Genomic DNA, 20,219 nt, shown 5'->3' with positions numbered 1-20,219 from the left:
CAAGTGTTGCGTGTTGCGTGTTGCGTGTTGCGTGTTGCGTGTTGCGTGTTGCGTGTTGCGTGTTGCGTGTTGCGTGTTGCGTGTTGCGTGTTGCGTGTTGCGTGTTGAGGGCGTACGTGCTTCGCGTAGAACGAGCTCGTACAGGCGATCGCTGTGAAGTGTGGCGGAGAGATCGCAGTTGGGCAGGTCGGCGAAGAACAGAACGGGCCCGCGGGGTCGGGCGCAAGGAGGAGCCCCATCGGTTCGAGCGCCAGCGGCAGACCGAACTGGCCACGCAGCTTGTGCTTCATTGGGTGCAATTTTATTGTTATTTTGTTAACAATTAAAAAAAATTATAAACAAAAGGGGTGTACCTGCAAAAGGGCGGGGTCTACATCCTTGTCCAGGCACAAAGCGTGTTCGACGCCATCGCAGGCGATGCGTACCGACACAGACGACTGGCGCATGCCTGGACTGTTTGCGCAAACAATTAGAATAGAAAAGAATTTCTTTTCTGTTTCTTTTCTTTTTGTTCTTCATGTGATGGAGGCAAGCAGCTGCGCAGCACTCGATTTTGCTGCCATCCAGCGCCGCAAGACGACCGACTACTTGGCTGTCATCGCCGAGGCCGCTCATGCCCCACCGCAAGGTGTGTTGTTTTGTCGAAGTGTGGATTGATTTGATTAATCAACCGTAAGCTTATGTGCTCATGGTGGTGGCCCACAGACTTTTGGGAGGTGGTTGTGGTGACGGCTGCGGACCAGGACCAGAAGCGCTTCTACGAGTGCCAGCTCGACGAAAGGCGGCAGCAGGGCTCCATCCCCTCCCACGTCAAGTGAGTACCCGTCTGTGTGTCGTGTGTCGTGTGTCGTGCGTCGTGCGTCGCGTGTGTTGTCGCGTGTGTTGCGTGTCGTGTTCGCCTCTAACAATCTTCTGTTGGTACCTGCACGTCCAGGTACCTCGTGGTCGAGGATCCGCCGGGCGACAAGATCGGCTGCGGCGGTTCGACCATGCACGTGCTCCACCTGCTCGACGAGCTCTACGGCCCTCAGCTCTATCAGCGTACCCGGGCTCCCTCACCACTCTTGCCATTGCACGCCTGCATTTGTTATTATTTATTAATTATCTATTTGTTTTTTTATTCACTTAAATGTTGGTTCTCGTCCGGTTGTAGTGAAGGTCCTGATCATCCACGCGGGCGGCTACAGCAAGCGACTCCCCAACCACAGCGCCACCGGCAAGATCTTCGCCTCCGTGCCCTATTCCCTTGGTGCGTGTCGTCGTGTGTGCCGTCGTGTCGTGCGCCATTGTGTCGTGCGACGCATGAGCTCACCATTGTCGGCCCTGGTCGTTGACAGTGGAGGGCGGTCCGGGGTGCTCCATGCTGGAACTCAAGTTTGTGATGTTCATCGACTTCCCGCGCAACATGAAGTCGGGCGTGTTCATCTCCTGCGCCGACGACATCGAACTCTTCGAGTCCACAGGTAACTTGTTTTAAAGAGTATACTCTTTTACGCAACTGCCCTGGTGTCACAGATGTCGACAGCACGTCACCGCATGATATTATATATACATATACATATATATATTGGAATGTGTTGCAAGCTCGCTGACTTGTGATTGGTGGCCGGTTACAGGCTGCAATTTCCACAACGCGGGCTTCACCGCGATGTCGCACCCGGCCGAGGCCGAGATCGGCCTCACCCACGGCGTGTTCGTGCTGGAGAAGAACCTCTCCGATGAGGTGTCCTCCAAGAGCCTCACGCCCAGCTCTGATGATGACGCCGCCAGCCTCCTCCCCGTGCACTCCTGCCGCCGCTTCCTGCACAAGCCGTCCATGGAGCTCATGAAGCAGGCCGGCGCCTTCCTGTCCAACCAACAGGTGCAAAATCATTTTTATTAATTATTTACTTATATTAATATTGTTTCGATTAATCGCTTTTTTTAATTATTTCATTCTTATTTTGTTTGTAAGTACAGGTGATGGTGGACAGCAACTTTTTCTTCGACACGAATGTGGCCAAGTCGCTGCTGCAGTACTACCGAAGCGTCAAACCCCTGCGCTGCGAGATCGACGCCTATGGCGACTTCATGCAGGTACGCGCGCCCGTGTCTCTTCCTGGCCCGCACACTCTTAGCTAACCTCGTGCGTGTGCGGCGCGCGCGTTTGTGTGTGTGTGTGTCGTGTGCGTGTGTGTGTGTGTGTGTGTGTGTGTGTGTGTGTGTGTGTGTGTGTGTGTGTGTCGTGCGTGTCGTGCGTGTCGTGCGTGTCATGTCAGCCTCTGGGAAGCGAGGCCGAAGACAGCTATCTCACGAACACGAGGAATGTGAGCGTGGTCACCGACTCTCTGGCCACCGTGCGCAGGCAGCTCTATGAGCTGCTCAAGGGCACTCAGCTGAACGTCATCCCGTTCATCCCGTCCCTCTTCATCCACATCGGCACCTGCCAGGAGTACCTCGGTTCGCCCCCTCTTCGCTCTTCGCTCTTTGCTCTTTGCTCTTTGCTTCGCTCTTCGTTCTTCGCCTCCGACTTGCCACCCCTCTGACCCTCGCCGTCTGACTCTCTAAAGACCACTTCTGCGTCAACCTACCCAAGCTGGGCTTCAGTCGCCACGTCTTCAACGCTGGCCTCCCCAGGTAGCGCGCACTCGCATCGCACACAAACACACGCACACGCACACGCAATGCTGAATGCATGTGTTGCGTCGTGGTTAGTGAGAGCACGAGGGGCGGGTGCAGCACGCTGCACTGCATCTTCGGCGACGACGTGCGCGTGAGCGAGATGTCGGTGGTCGAGTACTGCCGCCTCCCTCGCACCCAATCCACCGTCGGCAGCCGCTGCATCCTCAAGTACTGCGCCACGTGCCTTCGCGTGCTGACGTGTCGCGCTCGCTTAATGTTCCGCTTTTTCTTTTCTTTTCTTCCCAGTGACCTGCAGGCCGATGAGGCCACCGAGGTGCATATCCCCGGCGACTTGATCATGCAGACGCTGCCCTGCCAGCTGCCCGCGGCCGACGCGGCGACGCAGCCGACAAAGGGGTGGATCACCTCCTTCTTCGGCATCAACGACGACTTCAAGAAGACCGCCGCCACGCCGGCCCAGGCCGCCGCCTCGCTGCAGCTTCGCGGCGTGCCGCTGGGCACCGTGGCCGCGCAGCTAGGCCTCGCCGACGCCACCACGCTCTGGCCGCCGGGCGAGCAGCACTGCAGCGTCTGGAATGCGAGGTATGCGCCCAGTTTCCCCACACACACACGAGGCGCGAACTAAACGGTGTGGGCGGGTCATCCATGACGACAGAGTGTTCCCGGTGGCGAGTACGCCCGAGGAGTCGCTGCGCCTGTCCCTCGCCGTGGTGGCCTCGCTCGTCCAGCCCGATCGTACTCGGGCGGTGGTGGGCGCGACCGAGACGGGCCAGGCGCGGCTGTCGTGGGAGGAGGCCCTCAAGTGCAAGGACATGCCCGCCCTCGTGCTCAAGCGATCGCGCCACCTGCAGGCCATCGTCGCCGCCCGCCAGCAACACTAGTGGTGTTCGACACTACTTCTTCACCTTCATCTTCGTCTGCTTCCAGGCGGAATGCAAGGTATGCAAGGTATGCGGGACACTGTGTGTAGGCCATGTTGTGTGTTGTGGTGTGTTATTTACATTGGCATAGGCCATAACTTTGGTGAGCATTCAACACACCTGTGTGCCACCTCATCCTCCCCTATCCACCCCTCCATCTCCTCTCTAAGCTCTACTGCACAATGCCGCGCGCGGCGTCGTCCATCCGCTCGCGCGCCGCTCTGTCGCCGTCGTCGGCGCACACGATCGAGGAGATGGGCACGCCGGCCCGCTCGCCGGTGGTCCACTCGTTCTGGAGGTCGTCCTCGCCCTCGAGCTGGTGCATGGCGTCGTTGGGGTCTCGCCCCTCGCCCTGGCCGCCGTAGCCCAGCTGCTGTTGCTGCTGGCGGACGGTCTCGAGCATGGGCTGCAGGATCCTTCGCCTGGCATTGATGAACCAGTTGCTGATCTGATTGATGGTGAGCCCGGTCTGGCTGGCGAGCTGACGCTTTTGCTCCTATTGTTGGAGATTGAATCGTTAATTTGGAGAATTGAGAGTTCTGCAGATTACGATATTAGCGAGTAGTGAATGATGAAGCAAGAAGAAGAGATGGAGATGAAGGGAAGGAAAAGGCACCTCGCTGGGGTAGGGATGGAAGAGATGCTCGAAGAGCCACTTCTTGAGGATGTTGGTGGCGCGCTTGGGCAGGTTGCCCCGCCTCTTCTTGTTGGCCTCACTGTCTAGCGCATCGCCCTTGCGCTTGCCGCCCCCGCCATCCTGGGCCGCGTTGACCGTGGTGGTGAATCGCTGGGCACCCTCCTTCAGCAGGGTCAAGTAGCGAGATGAGAATTGATCGCAGAGGTCGTAGACCTTCTCGAGCTGCGCCGCGTGCTGCCGTTGCAGCTCGATGTACTTGATACGTAATCGTCCGTCGAATCGGATCGATCTGATCCATCTCCGCCGAAATGTGAGGGGAGAGGTGGCAGGGCCGACGAGGGGAGGTTGTTGGATGAAGAGGGGGCGGGTGCGCCCCCTGCCAGCCCCAACTCCGCGGCCGACGCTGTGTTCAGGCCGGCCACCTCGCATCGGCGAAGGGCATCGAGGACCTCGGGGAAGAGGGCGTGGTTGTGGATGAGCTGGTCTGCCTGCGACTGCTGGGCCATCATGGATGGCTGTAGCTGCTGCTGTTGATGTTGGTACTGCTGCTGCTGGTGTTGTTGTGTTGCTGCTGAAGCTGCTGCAGCTGCTGGTGTCCTAGCGGCGCTAGCGAGTATCCTCCATGTAACTTCATTCTTTGTCTTTCTTTTCCTTTCCTTCTAAACGTTGGCTTGTTGCTGTGCTCGTGACAAGTTCAAGGTTAGGACGCGAAGAGGCGATGGACGGAGGTGAATGGACGGATGAGCTGCTGTTGCTGACGCTGATGGATTGCTGCCACCTCTCAGGAGACACAAGAACTTCGTTGATGGTCGGCTTGACGTTTGAAATGGGGAAAGAGAGCTCGTGCGATGCACACGGACAGGGATGAAGCAGAAGAAAAACGGCACAAAAAATGAAGACGTTGGCCAATGCCCTGTCGTGTCATGTCGCGTTTCATTTTCCCTGACAGCAATGCCATTTCGTTCTTTGCGAATTGCCACCGAAATGACACTGTCACCCGAAATCTGACACGACTGGATCACGCCAGGTTCGAATCCGACCATAGACAATGCAAAATTAAATTTTGATTAAAAAAAAAAAGGGCTTTTGAGTGAAATGGAGACCGAAGGGCAGACAAATGGAACAGGAGGGAGACAAGAAGGGCCATGAGGGGTGGAGGTGGACCCCGCCTAGTCGTTTTCCAAATTCTAAAGGTGCAAACGCTTTTTTTCCTCAATCATTGCAGCCAATCTGCTGCAGATCTTCATCTCAATCCATGTCTGCAGACCTCCACTACGCCCGAGCGATCGTGATGCTGCACGAACCGTCCGGCCAGAGCCTGTTGCTCGAGTCAGGTGTCCAGCTCACCATTCATTCCATTTTTTCTGTCCCCCCGCTACTTGCGCCGGCAATGGATTGTTGGGCTCATCCATTTCTGTGGCGGCCGAGTAGAGCGGGCCGGGTGGAGCCAGCACGGGTGGCTGCGGCCCCACTTCGAGGGCCAGAAGCGGGGCTCCTTCTGCGCCCTGGCCTCGTGCGCCGTCGTACTCAACGCCCTCCGCTCTGCATCTCCACCCACTTCGTCTCCGCCGCCGCCAACCGGCTGCAGCCAAGATGCGGACCCGGCCAAGAAGAAGCGGCGCAGGAGCGGTGATGGTGATGGCAATGGCGATGATGATGACCACACGGGCAACTACGACGGAGAAGAGGCGACACGAACAGAGCAACGCCGACCACCAGAGCGCGTGGTGACCCAAGACGACCTGTTCAGCAAGATCGTGATGAAGCACCTCCACAAACGTGAGAGGGACATGCACAAAGGTGGCCGATCTGGCTGTGCGCGGTTTTATTATTATTATTTATTATTATTATTATTATTTCCTCTCTGAGTCTGACATACCTTTATATGCAACATTTATGTACCTATTATTATTATTATTATTATGCGTTTTATTTGCTTTAATGTGTCGGTTTTGGTGTGGCAGGCCTCCACCTGAAGCAGGTGGCGCGCCTGTTCGAGTTGGCCGGGGCCACTGTGACGCTCCGCTGTTCGGAGGACCCACTCGAGGTCTCCCAGTGGCTCAAGGACGACATTGCCGCCGTGCTCTCTTCCAGGTGCGCACACGCGTGACACGACACACACACACACCACAACACACACACACACACACACACACACACACACACACACACACACACACAACACACACACACGACCAAACAATGCCAACCACGCACTGACAACACGCGCGATAGAACGCAATGCGTGGTGGTCAACCTGTGGCGCGAATTTGAGAACCACCGAGGAGGGCACGTCTCGCCGTTGGCCGCCTACCACCCGCAGCGACAGATGGTTCTCCTGCTCGACGTGGCCAGGTACCCCTCCTCCTCCCTCTTCCTGGCGCCTAAGCCTTCTACATTTCGCGGTGGTGCCCAGACCTCTGTGTTCGCCTCACCCCGCAATTGCGCACACGCACACGCCCCACCGCACACGCACACGCACAGCCACCGAACGACCCCGCACTGGCTCTCTGTTCACGATCTGGTGCCGTCGCTGTGTCGAGTCGACAGCTGGTCGGGTCGCGCCCGCGGGTACCTCGTCGTCACTCTACACCCGTCCCACCAGGCGGGCCTTCCACCCGCATAACAATTAATTTAAATTATCGTTAAATTTTTTTTATATTTTATGTATATATTCTATTTATTTTGCGTATGATTGGAATGTCTCAAAGTCCTTCTCTCGCCCGACGACGGTCGGGGCGTCGCGGAAGGTGAAGTTGAACCGTATGTTGGTCATGTCCAACAACGGAGGCGACGTTGGCGACGAGTCGGCCACCGCCACCGCCGAGGGGACCGCGACGTCGTGCAGGAACGTCGGGCTCGTGTGCGAGAAGACCTTCTTCACGCTGTGCTTCATCAGCCGCAGCGGTCCACCCCAGATGGCGACGTCGCCCGACTCCAGCGTCGTGCACTTTCGTTCGCCCGCCACGACCTCGTAGCCAAAGGTGCACCGATTGCCGATGGAGAACGACACGATCGGGTGGTCGTTGTCGCCGTCGTTCTCGCCCGCGTCGGCGTGCCAGGCCATGCCCCGGGCCGACGTGTAGCACAGGAGCAGGAGGTGCGTGGGCTGCATGGCGGGGAGGGCCGGGTCGACCCTCCTCGCGCGTGCCACGAGGTTGTGGCAGAGCGAGAGCAGCCGCTCGTGGTCGGGGAAGGTGTCGATCGCGTCGTAGATGCGGCCTCGCGTGTAAGCCGCGTTGAGCCGGTACCCTGCGGCTTCCGCTTCGTCGTTGGAGTCCTTCTTCCAGAAGCCTCGTTCGGGTCTGTACCCCGCCGTGAGCGCGATGTGGGCGAGCTCCTTCTGCTGCTCGGCGTCGAGTGCCGACCTGAGAACGACGAACCCCGCAGCCGCGTGTTCCACCTGCGTGGTGTCTTCCATCTTTGTGTGTCCACTGGTGGTCACTTTGAAAGTGTCTCTTGCCCAATGCGGTGATTCACTGAACTTTAGTTGGGTAATTTCTCCGACGCCTGGCACTGGTTCAGCTCCTGCAAAAATAAAATAAAATAAAAATAATACCAGTAATGGCTCATTATTGACCGGCAGCGAGCAGGGCGGAGGCGGTGAGGCGCTTGCGGGCCGCGGTCTGGGCGGCCAGCTGGGCGCGCATCTGCTGGAGGGCCGCCACCTCCTGCGCCACCACCGGGTAGAAGTGGTTGCGCAGCTGCGTCACCTTCTTCCGCGGAAACCCGCCCAGCCCATCAAACATCACCTGCACCACCCCTTGTGTCAGTCAACTCTGCACATCGCGTGTGTGTGCGCGTGCGGTCGTGTGTGCGCGTGCGTGCGTGCGGTGGTGTGCGGGGAGCGGACCCTCATGAGGTGCTCTGGGTCGAAGGTGCTCTTGGTGATGCGCTTCATGGTGACGAAGAGGGTCTGGTAGTCGGTGGTCTGGATGAGCTCCTGGGCGTGGATCTTGATCAACGCGAGCGACACCCGGAACAGGATCTTGCTGCCCTCGTTGAACATGCAGTCCCACACACGCAGCGCCAACTACCGCATGCACCGCACGCACCGCACACGCCGCACACGCCGTATCAGACAAGTGCTTCGCCGCACACGCACGCCGCACACGCCGCACACGCCGCACGCACCTCGGCGCCGAGGTCCTTGACGAAGAGGCACGAGAACCACTGGGTGGTGATGAGGGGCAGGGTGAAGCCCAGCCGCTCGAAGTGGGTGGCGACGTGCGGCAGCTTCTCCATCAGCAGCGTGTCCAGCACCCGCTGGTCGGCCTGCACCCCCACCAGGCTCTCCCTGCGCCACACAACACCACGCGCGCATGTCAGCTGCCGTGGCGGTGTGTGCGGTGTGTGCGGTGTGTGCGGTGTGTGCGGTGTGTGCGGTGTGTGCGGTGCGTGCGGTACCCATAGTAGTCCTGGGGCAAAAGCTCCTCTGCGTGTTTGTGTGGGAAAGGCCGGTCAGCGCCGGGAGGTGGGAGGCAAGAGGGCGAGGGGGGGCGAACCGATGATGGTGACGAGCATCCAGAAGGCCTCCTCCTCCTTCATGAAGAGCAGCAGCATCCCCGTCACGAAGTTCATGCTCTGGCAGTACCCGACCCTGGCGTGACACGACACACGATCAGTACCGCACACGACACACGACACACGACACACGACACACGAGCGGCAGCGCTACACAACCAAATGCGTACTTGGGGTTGCGTCGGCTGTAGGCCACGAGCACGCGCTTCAGCTTGCTCTGGCCCTCCTCCCCGAAGTAGGGGTGGTGCGGAAACGTCCGTGGCGCGTCCTTTTTGTTCACCACCACCACCGCCATCACAAATAGCAAACGTCAAACGTCGAACCGCACGACACGCACAATACGCACGCACGACACGCACGGCGCGCAGAAAAGTGGAGGTACGTACGAGCTCGATCTGTTCGATGTAGGTGGTGTCCACCTCCTTCTTGTGGAGCAGCTCCAAGTAGTAGCCTGCCACGTACGTGACAATAACAAAATAAAATAAGGCATAATTAATTAAAACGATAATTATTCATGTAATAATACAATACATAAAATAAATAAATAAATAATATTTGCATTAATAATGTAGGGCTGCGCACCGGGATTTTGCTGCATTTTGCGACGAGCGCCCGAACACACGAGCCAGGCCTGCGAAATTGATGTAACTGACGCGTCAGACAGCACAACACGCAGCGTATGACACGACACGACACGACACGCACCGCCGCACGCGCACGCGCACGCCAACGGAGCAGCGCACCTCGCGTCGTATGGAGACGGGGATGCCTCGCCGGACGAGCAGCTTCAGCGTGAGGGACGTCTTGTTGAGCCGGTTCTTGTTCTTCGCCAGATACGCTGCTCATCAGAGAACCAACACACAGTCAGCCTGCGCCGCCGTGTGTGTGCCATGCGTGTCGTGCGGTGTGTCGTGTGTGTGCGCACGCGCGCTGCGTGTCGCGTGTACCGCACCTTTCCATTCGCGGATCTGGTCGTCGATGAGCGGGGCGTAGCGGTGGGCGATGGCCTGCTGCTCCTGCGCGTTCTCGTAGGGAAAGCCGTACCGGTCCCGCATAATCTCCTGCTTCTCCTGCTTCTCCTCCTCCTCCTCCGCGTTATCGTCGCCATCACCGCCGCCTCGGCTCTGGCCCTCGAGGGCCTGCTCATCATCATCGCCCATCAGCTCCTCCTCGCCGTCGCCCTGCTCGGCCGCCTTGGCCACCGCACGCACGTCGCCCGTCTCCGCCTCCCGCAGCAGCTGCTGGTCCTGCGTCGGCGACTGTGGCCTCGTCTGCCCCACCATCGGCTGCGTCGTCGTCATCGGCGTTCGCCGCCTCAACGGCTGCGGCTGGGCCTGGGCCTGGTGGCGCGCGGCGAGGGCCAGCTCGTCCTGCCCGCCGTCGGTGTCGCCCTCGATGAAAACAGTCGATGCCGGTCGACGGCCGCCGCCGTTGTTGCTGACGTGGCCGCTGCCGCCGCCGCCGGTGGTGGAGCTGATGATGATGGCCGAGGCGGAGGCGGGCAAGAGGCGGAGCTGGGCGCGGAGGGCCGACGCGTCGTAGCGGACGGACTGGCGGCGCATGAAGGGTTCGTCGTCGGTGGCTGCGGCGACGCTGTCGAGGTAGGCCCGCCGCTTGGCGGCCGCGGCGGCCTTGCGCTTCGATCCGCTCCTGCTGCCGGGCGGCGAGGTGGCCGCGGTCCACGCCGATGTGGTTGTGGATGAAGATGATGATGAAGAGGAAGTAAGAGATGAAGATGAAGCGGCAGATAGAAGAGCAGAGGAAGAAGACGAGGACGAAGACGAGGTCGGATCGATTTTGGTGGTCTCGGAAGATGGAGAAGAGGAAGAAGCAAATGTTGTAGAGGCGGGAGAGGAAGGGGAAGTGAGTGCCGCCAATTCGGTGAGTAGGGCATCAATCTCTAGAAAATTGGCCGCTGCGGCCTCCAAGCAATCGCGCCACAGCACCTCCTCATTGCCGCCATTATCGTCTTCGTGTAGCAAAGCCGGCGACGGCCGGCCGCCGTCGGTGCGCGACCACGTCAGAGGCACTGCACTCGTCTTCCCCATTCGATCCATCTTTACTTTCCTTTTTTTTTGATTTTGAAAAAATTGTTTAAATTGTTTTTCTTACTTTAACCTTTATCACCCCGCGGGAGGTGGCGCGGCTGCACGGGTTCCGGACAGCTTTGAGTTCCCCGAAGGCACGGGCGAGCGGCAGAAGTGCCAGCAGCTGGGCAACAGCCTCAACGTGCTCGTCGCCGCCCCACTCCTCCGCTATCTCCTCCTTGTCGGCCCCTCCGCCAGGTCCCAGGCCGCACACAAGGCCGTACATTCATCACGTTACATTTTGTGTTGATGGGTGACCGCAAGAAAAGTCCAGAGTGGTTGTGCCTGTGGTGCATGGTACCAGAGGGTTTGCTTCTCCAGTGCTGGTGGTGACGGCAGCCGCTCCCTCAAGCAAGCGGCACCAGCCACAAAGCGGGACCAATGGCAGCCCACCAGGACAAGTATAAAAACGAGCGTGGTACAGTGTGACTGTCATCCCCAACCAAACAAACCAAACATCCCAACCAACCAACCAACCAACCAACCAACCAACCAACCAACCAACCAACCAACCAACCAACCAACCAACCAACCAACCAACCAACCAACTAACCAACTTCTATCACCAAACATGAACAAGGCGTGGATCATCGCGTTTGCTGTGCTCGGCATGCTTGTCGTCTCCAGCTTGGCCTGGCTGATGAGGAACATGTCATGGTACACCTCAACTCCACTGCCTGGCATCACTCACAGCCTGCACCATTCAGTGAACCATAATAGACTGATAGTCACGACATGCAGGAAGGAAGGAGGGGTCCTCCGCCGTGCAACAACGGCCAGGACTGCTCGGGGAGGGGTCGCGTGTGCTGCTCGTGCGGAAGAGGAAACACCGACAACCAGTGCGTGCCCCACGGTCGCTGCCCCAACAGTTGTACCATCCTCGAGTGATCACCACCAGATCATCACCGTGGCGGACCTGATGAGGAGATCAATGTGCTCAGGAGTTTGTGATGTGTATCCATTCCCCACTCTCCCTCAATAAATCATGCTTTGCCTTTCTCTGCACATGTTCCTTCGGGAGCAAACACTTCTCATATATACCGACCCGTAGATCACCGATGGTTGCAATGCAATCGTGGTCTGCCAGCAAGCCAACTGTTACAACCAACAACAATATAAGAACACATTCTAGGTCTCGTCCTCAATCGTCATAGGGGGTGACGGCGGCGTTGGCGCCAAAGAAATTGAAGGGGGGGGAGGCCTAGTCCGGTGCCAATAAGTGGGTCCGAGAGCGTGAAGTGAGGGTCTTCGTTATTTGCGGTTGTATCCAGCACTGGCGCAGACGTTGTTTAATGTTGCGCTTGGTGAGCGGCAGGAACGGCGACCGAAGCGAATCTCAGGTCCACCCTCTCCTTGTAGCCCAGCCCATTGCAGCCGTCGGGGCACTCGCCGCTGCAACCCGGGTCGCCACAACACGCGTCGGGATTATCATATGTTTGACACATTCGGCACTCAGGTCGACCGTGCCGTGCAGCTACCCATCGCCGAGAGTAGAGCCCGCGCGCGACACAGGACATGCACGACCCTGCGGCTGTAGCTCTCGCCCGCTCGTATCAGGGGCGTTTTCGCTTTGTCCACAGGCCGTCCACCTTTGTCTAAGTCCCACTGCGTGCAGTGCAAGGAGGAACCCGCGCACTATCACAACACAGTCCTGTGCATGTTTTGCGATAGAGAGAGGAGACATGCCGAGCCAAGTTCCCGTCGAGAGGCACACTCTCTCGACCCCTGCACGCAAACACCGAGCAAATGCAATGAACGTCCGCCGGTGCGGGGTAGTTCAAAACAAGAGTTCTTCTTCACGAGGCCAGCGTAATGAGGTCGTGGCGTACCACAGCAGGAGTTCCTTCTCGGGATCAAGTCTGTCCATGCTCTCGGAGAAGAAAGCGTGAAGGTCACCAGACTCAGGTGGCGCGAGGATGTCCGGGGCCAACCCACCTCCAACTCGGTGGACCAAAGCCATAATGGCTGAGTCTGAATTGGTGGTGGCCTCAACACGTACCAGGACAGGGGAAGGACGGAGCCACTAAAGTCCATTGATCTCAACCAGGAAGGAAAATTTTTTTGCGGACCGTTACTTCTTTAATGTGGCAGTCGCGTCAGTTCGAGGTGCCGAGCGTGCGTGGCGCGTTGGCGGGCAGCGTGTGGCCGCGTTGGCGTCGCTGGAAGCTTCGGTCGTCCTCGGCCTCCTTGGCGTCGCACTCCGCTCTCGGCGAGGCGCCGCCCGGCATCATCAACTCCGATCTGGTCCCCTCGCCTTTTTTCCGCTTCATCGCCTTCTCTCTTTTCTTTTCCTTCTTCTTCTCCTTCTCCTTGTTGTCTTTGTTGCTCGCTGTTGATTCGCCTCTGACGCTCTTTCGCTTGAGCAGCCGAAGGCTCGTCAGGTTCCTCATCTTGTTCATCTTGCCGCTCCTCGTCGCCGTCGCCGTAGTTGTCGCTATCGGCTCCTTGCTGTTGTTGTTGTCGCCGTCTTCTTCCTCCTGCGTCTTCTGGGTCTGTTGCTGCTGATGGTGGTGGTCGTGGAGCCGTCGCAACTTTCGTTCCTCTTCCTCCTCGGCGAATCTGGCGATGGCCGACAGTCCCAGCGAGAGCGACGGGACCCGAGGTCGTCTTGGCGTGCTGGACTCGCCACCTTCGAAGGAGGCCTGCTTCTCGGCCAGCGGCGATGGTGAAGCAGAAGATGACAGAGACGAAGACGACGCCAAGAAGACGGCCTTCCTCTTCTCCTTCCTGGTGGTGCCCAGATTCGGGTTCAGTAGAGCGGGCACGTCCTCCACGCTGAGCCCCATCAGCGTCATGGCCGGCGAGGAGTCGGCGGCTCGCTTGTGGAGTGCCATCGACCCCAGGAGATCGAACACCTGCGTCCCAGACGACCATTGTCAAACTCGTATATCATGTGTAGTGTCGTTGGTCGTGTCGTGTCGTGTCGTGTGTGTCGTGCGTCGTGTTGCATCGAATTACCGTGGGAGGAGGCGCGGGCTTGGTCCGTTCGAGCGCGATGGCCAGGAGCTGATCCGCGGCTCCTACCACCCAGGACCCGGCAGAGAGGGAGCACTGAACCACCGCCTCGCCGATATCCTTCAGCTCTTCGGGGCGGAGATCGTACTCGTCCAGCTGGTCAGAAAGAAAAAGGTTTAAATGAAGGATGAGCGCATGATCATCAGGGAGCACGACGAGGGAAGAACGGAGTGAGTGAAAACGTACAGCACGAGATGTGTGAGAAGAGTGAGGGTGGGCACGATCCACGCCGGCTGCTTGCCGGCGCCTCGCAGGAACTGCAGCGAGAGCTCGAGCACGTAGGCAAAGTCGTGATGGTCTGGGAACGTCGCGAAGAAGGATTGCATGAAGGTCTGCATGAGGCCGTTGAGGACGGTTACGTCGCCGTCCGCCTGCGAACTCTGGTCCTCCTCCGATGATGATGACGCCGAAGATGAGTACGACGAGTTTTTGCTGTGACGGTCGCTCGGTAGCGCTGCCAGGAATTGGTCGTAGATGTGCTCGAAGGCGTCAAATCCGTGGGCGGTCGGCTGCTGCGGCCGCATGTGGTTGAGGTAGAATTCGATGCTTTCGCTGATGATCCGCTTGACGCGCTGCAGCCCTTCGTCCCGCGCCCTCTTCCTGATGCGGTATGCGCCACCACTGCGGAGTAACGTGGCCAGCACGTCCCTGTGGCGCCTTCCGTCGCCACTGTCGCTGCTCCTACTCGCCATCTCGAGCGTGCTCTCGCAGATGGCGCCAAGGTGATGTTCGTGGTCTTCTTCTTGCTCTTCGTCTTCACTCGAAACGAGGTCGCTGTCTGTCGACATCTCGCGCTTCAGGCCGTCGCTGTTGGCTTCTTGCGCGACGGGATCCGGCGAGTAGTACTCAAATGACTCGAACACGATGTTGACAAGGTCGAGCCACAGCACCGACTGCGTCGCGACGCTAAGGCTGCGGTCTGACTCCTCCGCCTCAGCAAACTGGTGCTGGTAGACGCGGAACAGAAGCCTCAGCGCCGCGAGGGAATCCTGCAGTCACATGTAAAGACGTTTTGATCAGTTTGAAGATCAATTCCCAGGCGTAAAAGTGCAGCAGAGTCCGAGCTCACCTTGAGGAGGTGCGGGTGTCGCCCCAAGGCGCCTGTCAGAGTGAAGACGATACACTTGGCCAGCGGCGGTGGGGACAATATCAGCCCGAGGTCTCTAGTCACGCCCCAGAGCCCGCACAGCGAAGGCAGCGCCTGGGCAAGGGGGTGGTGAGCGGGTGGGGAGTTGATGTGGGTCTTCTTGGGTCCGCAAGGTACCTCGTGCAGGGAGTGAAGGAAGGTCATGGGCTGTCGATTCCACAGTCCGGTGAGCAGGGCGAGGCCGGCACGGTAGTGGTTGGCGTGATCGTGAAGGCGGAACGGGTGGCCCTCACCCACGACCCGCATCAGCGCGACACTGATCGCAAAGCCCTCACGAAGCGCCACCGACGAAGGACACTGATCAAGAGTACGCATGTGAGACGCCAGGCTCACGTGCGACGCGTGTAGTGTGTGTGTGTGTGTGTGCATACCTTGTCTAGGAGCTTCAGGAGAACGTCGAAGAGCAGCTGCGACTTGGCGGAGGTATCAACGCCAACGAGATCTGCGTTTGCTGTGTCACCAGGTTGCTGATGGGCTCGCAGGGCGTGGGTGTTGAGCGAGCAGACGAGGGCATGGGCGACGCGTTGCAAGTCGGCGGGCGCCGATGACGCGGATACGTGGGCAGCCCCGCCCAGCAAATGGAACAATTCCAGCGAGGCCACGGCGATATCGGCCTCCTCCGCGCGGAGTCCCCACTCGAGGGAGAGACGAGTCCAATCGTGCCGTAGCTCAGGTCTGTCGTTTCGGGAATCGGGTGAGTGGCTGGACGAGTGAATGCTGCCTGGCGGGGGAGCGTACGTAAGGAGCGCCAGATGAGGAACCACGCGGGAGAGCGAGACAGCAAGGGAGTGGGCGGGTGCCGGATCGCGTAGCTCGTCCATCATCTCGTCGATGAAGCGGAAGTGCGGTGACAAGCCCGAGATCGTCGGTCGACGCGGCGAGTGCTGCGTGTCTCCGGCTGCGTCGACGGTCTGTTGCTCCGTGTAGTGCCGCGGCCGTACGGCGGCAGAAACCCAAGGCACCGACGCCAAATCCGCGTGGTGCTTTGCGTCTTTGCCAGGGGAGCGTGCGGGCAGTTCTCCTCCGGCATCGAAGTCATCGTTGATGTTGGCGGTCCGGAAGAGCTTCTTGGCCTTGCCTTTGCTGCGTCGACGTTGCGAGGGAGAGCTGGTAAGAGAGAAGAGCCTGGCCGACACCGAGGATGACGATGAGGCGAGCGACTTGGGCGAGGACGGCGGAGACGAAGACGAAGTCGTGGAGCACTGATCGTTCGATCGGCTGCGCGCGCCTTGCGCGAAGAGGGGCACAGCCAACGTCGTGCGGGCGCGGCCGGCACGAGAAAGCGATAGGGAGATGGATCGCTCTGCCATGGTCGGCGATGCCTTGCGGTCATGGTTGATCTCGTCGACCCTCGCCTGCAGCGTCTTCTTGGGGCCAGCCTCCACGAACACGGCACGCTCGCTTCGCGGCTTAGCTGTCGGCGATGGGCGCGCAGAGCAGGGCCTGGTGTTGACCGACTCTCCGCGGGTCGTGATGTGCGGCGAGACTAGCAGGCTGTCGGGCAGCGTCGCCGAGCGGCCTCTGCGGATGGGAGGCGGATTCTCGTCGACTGGCGCTGGCTGAAGCTCGAGCTGCCTGGCTGACCGCTGCTGTTTGATGCTCTTGCTGCGGCCACGGCTGGTCAACAGGCCTCGACGCCGCGGCGACGGAGGCTCATCGCTTTCGTGCGCCTCGTCCCTCTCCTTGGCCTTGCCTTTGCCCTTGTCCTTGTCGACTTCCTTCTGCTTGCAGCTTCGCTGCGAGAGGGACCTGAGGTTGAGGAGGAACTTCTTCTTAGAGCTCGACTGCGGCGTCGCGGCGTCGATCGTGGATTCTGTGCTGTCGCGGTCGGCGCCCTTGCTGGGTCGACGGTGGTGGCCGGCCTCCGCTGCTGCCGATTTGGCCTCGCTTAGAGATGAGCGAAGCGCGGTTCCGGTTTCTCGAATCATAAGCGCGGCCGCGCTAAAGCGCTTGGGTGATGTGGCGATGTTCGTAGATGAAGCCGACGGTGATGAAATGGAGGTAGCCAACGACGCCGAGGGCGAGGGCGAGCGGCTGAAGCTGGTTGACGCGGCGCCCAGATGCGCATAGAAGGAAGATGAAGAGAGTCGGATCGAGGACGACGAGTAGAGCGAAGAGGGGACCGGCGGCAGGTTCTCGACCACCCTGGCGCGGTCATCCGCAGGCGCTGCTGTGCCGTAGTCGGGCAATGTGGTCTTAGCAACGGCAAAGAGTAGGTTGAGCAGGAAGCGCTTGCCGAGAGGCAGCCGAGCGGCATCGACGTTGCTATTGCTACGGACGAAGATGACGAGGGCGTTCTGGAGAGTGAGAGCGAAATGCGGGTGATTGAGGATGAGGCTCTCGCTGGCGATCGTGTCGACCAGCGGGACATCCATGAGGAAGTAAAAGATGATCTCCTCTTTCCGTAGATAGGAGAAGGATGAAGACGACGCGGTGTAGTCGCGTAGGCGGCTTATCAGGCTGTCGAGCAGTGCTGCGCGGCATTCTCCCTTCGCCAGGACTGTGTTCAAATGTGTGGTGAGTATGACCGCACGGTACGTAGGGGTTTTGATGGCGTACAGGAACAGACACTCTTGCCCAAAGCAAGTGTTGCCTCGCGTTCTGGTTGCAGGGCCGACAGAACCCGACCCGCAAGGTAGTCCATCAGGGCGGGAACGCTCACCGAAGCGTTGGCGGACGACACGGTCGCCACCCACAGCCGCTCAAGGCACGAGCGGAGGTTGCCGTTGGACCATAGCATCAGACTGAGCCTGTGGCATGCCCAACGTTAACAACAAGCTCATCCCCTTACAGCTTAATAAACAATCGTCAAGGGGGGAATCGCGAGGTGTACTTGAACAGGACTTGAACGATCTCTTGTACTTTCTCGCGGGCAGCGTCGTCCGAAGCGCGGAGCAGCTGGGGGCCGTAGTTACGCGTCCACGGCTCCAAACACTGGGTGGCATACCACGAGTTAGCACGGGCGGTCATGAAACCGGGCGCCGGTCAAGTGCATACCTCCAGGATCAGAGCAGCACGGTCGAAGCCAGTAGTCTGAATGCATTGGCAGGCGGCCTGCTTCAACATAACGGCGGTGCGGGTCGGGTACGCCTTGGCCAAGCGTTCGCTGAATCTTTGCGCCCGCCCCCGCACCAGGGACTCGGCGAAGTTGCTGGAAGCAGGGAACACGTCCGCCAGATAGTTGTCGGCCGTTTCGCTATGCTGAACTACGTGTAGCTGCATCACAGAATGGTCAGTTGATTGGATTCTCTTTTCATTTCAACATTCTACGACGCACCTCGATCTGGTCAGCGAGAAGGCTGCCTTGTCGCTGGAACTGTTCCTCGTCTGAAAGCAGGGCCAAGATGCAAAGCAAGACGCTGATACACAAAGTGAGCGGTAAGACATACGCCATAAACCAAGCTCCATGGGGCAAGCAAGCGTACACATTCTCAAACGAATCGGTGGCAGTAGTTTGGAACACGTGGAGGTTGATGCTGCGAGCGACGGCTTCGATATAGGCTAAACGAAGCGCCATGACGCCCTCGGACCGACCTAACAATAATGTGTTGGCACTTAGGCATGAAGAAGAAGATCAGCACAAGCATACCTGTCTGCATCCGTTGGCGTTGCTGGTACGACGATAGCGACTTCGTGCCCACCACCATATGGCAGACGTCGCTTTGCAGAGCGTTGCGCGCAAAACTGCCGATGCGCGATGGGTAGTATCTGCCCATTTGCACAAGACCCTCGACGAGAGCGGACGCGGTTCGTGGGTTGATGTCCTTGCGGGCCAGGACGAACGAAACCAAAAACAGCTCCACCTGAAGGCCGCGTTCACTTTAGCTCATGCAGAGGAGAGAGAGAGAGAGTTGGGGTTACGAACCTCGTCCACAAAGTCTTCTGTTGCGTCTAGAGCCAGGAGGCATGCCGCGTCATTCATGACCTCGAGTTCCACCGCGATCTCGTCTTCGGTGGTCGGTTCGCTGGTCTCCCACATAAAAGGCTCGCTAATGCTCGTCTTCCGTTCAGAGCCGGACTTGCGTTCCTGCTGCTCGTCCCTCGACTCCTTTTCGATGGTCTCCTCGATGCGCTGGATGACGTCCTTCTTTCCTCCTCCGCCTTCAACACTCGAATGAGTAATCAAGTTAAGCAGGCCGCGATACGAAGAGCGGGGGGACTTGGAGGTTGACATTGATCGCCGCTGCTTCAATGGCGTACGGAACAGCAACGACGCCAGGAAGCTGAGCACGGCCTCGGCCCTGGGACTTACGTCGGTATCGGTCCCTAGGTGTGAAGAGGGTATTAGTACTGATGTGCCAAGAGCTGCACGATAAAATTACACGTACCCATGCGCCGCACGACCGTGGCCATAATAACTGCCGCAGCGAGCCTTGTGGAAGGTGGTATGGCCGGATTGATCCTGCAGGACAAACAATACATCAGTCCCGCGAGAGTGTATTGTCGTGTGGACTAATGGGACCATACCGGATCTGACGATCGGCGTGGTATCCGAGCCAAGCGTTCACGGTGTCGCTGAGGAGACGCACCAGCTCGGAGGTGGTATCTTCGGTGCTCGAGTAACGGGCGAAGAGCGCCAGGAGCTCCACATTGCCTTGCTATACAGAGGTTGATCAGTTGGGTCGCAAGATACACAAGCGAGCAATGATAGCAGGGTATTTCGATACCTGAGTGTAGAGGGCTTCATCGTACGACGAAGGTCCTGCTGCCGCTGGGCAGAACAGACGCCGAGTAGCGAGTGAGCCCGAGCTTTCCAGTGGCTCGCTCGCTTCGCTTGAGGCGACACTCAAGTGGCGAAGAAGCAGCTCGACACAGTACGATTGCACTCGAGCGTCCTTCCAGAGAGGTAAAACGACACTGCTGCCCGATGGTGCGTCCTTGCATCTTCTGTTCAGCGGGGTGCCGGCAGCGAGTATTTCAATCAGGTGGTTGCTCATCTCCGGGCTGTGATTGACCGCGGTGGCCACATGGCGGAAGAGCTTGTCGACGCAGGTTTGGTTGATGTCGCTCAGTGGAGGCACCTCTGTACGAACAAGGGGACAGAGAGTGAGGCGACTCCCAGGTTGAAACGAAGTGCGAGGCGGCACGTACGCAATGAAGCAGAGGTGTCTCCGTTCGTCTCTGGCCGGAAGGCGGATGGAAGAGCCCAGAGAAGGAAGCGAAGATGATTCTTCCACTCCTGAAGCTTCTCGGGCTCTGCACATGTAACTCTATCAAAGTCGAACGCACTCCTCTGCATCGGACGCATCAAGTGCAGCCAGCTGCTG

The 20,219-nt window shown here is 58.9% G+C and overlaps 5 protein-coding genes and 2 pseudogenes across 5 annotated transcripts in view; 2 read left to right on the top strand and 5 right to left on the bottom strand.

The window, feature by feature from the left end:
* The window catches only part of ACA1_001310 (uncharacterized protein), a gene marked incomplete at both ends in the record, with an annotated part of 4,434 nt that extends 4,144 nt beyond the window's left edge, over window positions 1–290 (bottom strand). The window contains one exon of the mRNA XM_004353255.1: window positions 117–290. Coding sequence (XP_004353307.1) covers window positions 117–290 — 174 coding nt within the window. The remainder of the gene's footprint in view (window positions 1–116) is intronic.
* Window positions 291–522: 232 nt separating this feature from the next.
* Window positions 523–3,503, top strand: ACA1_001300 (fucose1-phosphate guanylyltransferase; the record flags this gene model as incomplete). The annotated part of the gene is made up of 12 exons (XM_004353254.1): window positions 523–628; window positions 706–814; window positions 935–1,041; window positions 1,154–1,249; window positions 1,338–1,463; window positions 1,617–1,861; window positions 1,960–2,076; window positions 2,259–2,439; window positions 2,550–2,616; window positions 2,719–2,841; window positions 2,908–3,204; window positions 3,278–3,503. 12 exons carry the CDS (start codon window positions 523–525, stop codon window positions 3,501–3,503), a joined length of 1,800 nt encoding a protein of 599 aa, XP_004353306.1.
* A 211-nt stretch (window positions 3,504–3,714) lies between these two features.
* ACA1_001290 lies at window positions 3,715–4,685 on the bottom strand (annotated as a pseudogene).
* A 785-nt stretch (window positions 4,686–5,470) lies between these two features.
* Window positions 5,471–6,812, top strand: ACA1_001280 (uncharacterized protein; the record flags this gene model as incomplete). Its single annotated transcript, XM_004353253.1, has 6 exons — window positions 5,471–5,513; window positions 5,611–5,979; window positions 6,144–6,273; window positions 6,415–6,534; window positions 6,664–6,750; window positions 6,785–6,812. 6 exons carry the CDS (start codon window positions 5,471–5,473, stop codon window positions 6,810–6,812), a joined length of 777 nt encoding a protein of 258 aa, XP_004353305.1.
* Window positions 6,813–6,859: 47 nt separating this feature from the next.
* Window positions 6,860–7,600, bottom strand: ACA1_001270 (annotated as a pseudogene).
* Window positions 7,601–7,751: 151 nt separating this feature from the next.
* Window positions 7,752–10,760, bottom strand: ACA1_001260 (TBC domaincontaining protein; the record flags this gene model as incomplete). The annotated part of the gene is made up of 10 exons (XM_004353252.1): window positions 7,752–7,931; window positions 8,033–8,212; window positions 8,314–8,476; window positions 8,587–8,614; window positions 8,685–8,779; window positions 8,874–8,971; window positions 9,090–9,154; window positions 9,286–9,334; window positions 9,447–9,541; window positions 9,656–10,760. The coding sequence occupies 10 exons, from the start codon at window positions 10,758–10,760 to the stop codon at window positions 7,752–7,754; spliced, it is 2,058 nt and encodes a 685-aa protein (XP_004353304.1).
* A 2,126-nt stretch (window positions 10,761–12,886) lies between these two features.
* On the bottom strand, window positions 12,887–20,200 carry ACA1_001250 (uncharacterized protein; the record flags this gene model as incomplete). The annotated part of the gene is made up of 21 exons (XM_004353251.1): window positions 12,887–13,645; window positions 13,749–13,901; window positions 14,027–14,794; window positions 14,875–15,006; window positions 15,070–15,249; window positions 15,324–15,627; window positions 15,691–17,452; window positions 17,524–17,702; window positions 17,786–17,886; window positions 17,950–18,153; window positions 18,230–18,311; window positions 18,378–18,486; window positions 18,542–18,755; window positions 18,818–19,053; window positions 19,153–19,218; window positions 19,281–19,354; window positions 19,420–19,550; window positions 19,620–19,654; window positions 19,811–19,975; window positions 20,044–20,148; window positions 20,182–20,200. 21 exons carry the CDS (start codon window positions 20,198–20,200, stop codon window positions 12,887–12,889), a joined length of 5,778 nt encoding a protein of 1,925 aa, XP_004353303.1.
* Between the last annotated feature and the right edge of the window lie 19 nt (window positions 20,201–20,219).

Source organism: Acanthamoeba castellanii (assembly GCF_000313135.1).
Source record: "Acanthamoeba castellanii str. Neff unplaced genomic scaffold scf7180000082832, whole genome shotgun sequence".
NCBI lineage: Eukaryota > Discosea > Longamoebia > Acanthamoebidae > Acanthamoeba > Acanthamoeba castellanii.
This window is presented reverse-complemented; position numbering and strand designations above follow the sequence as displayed.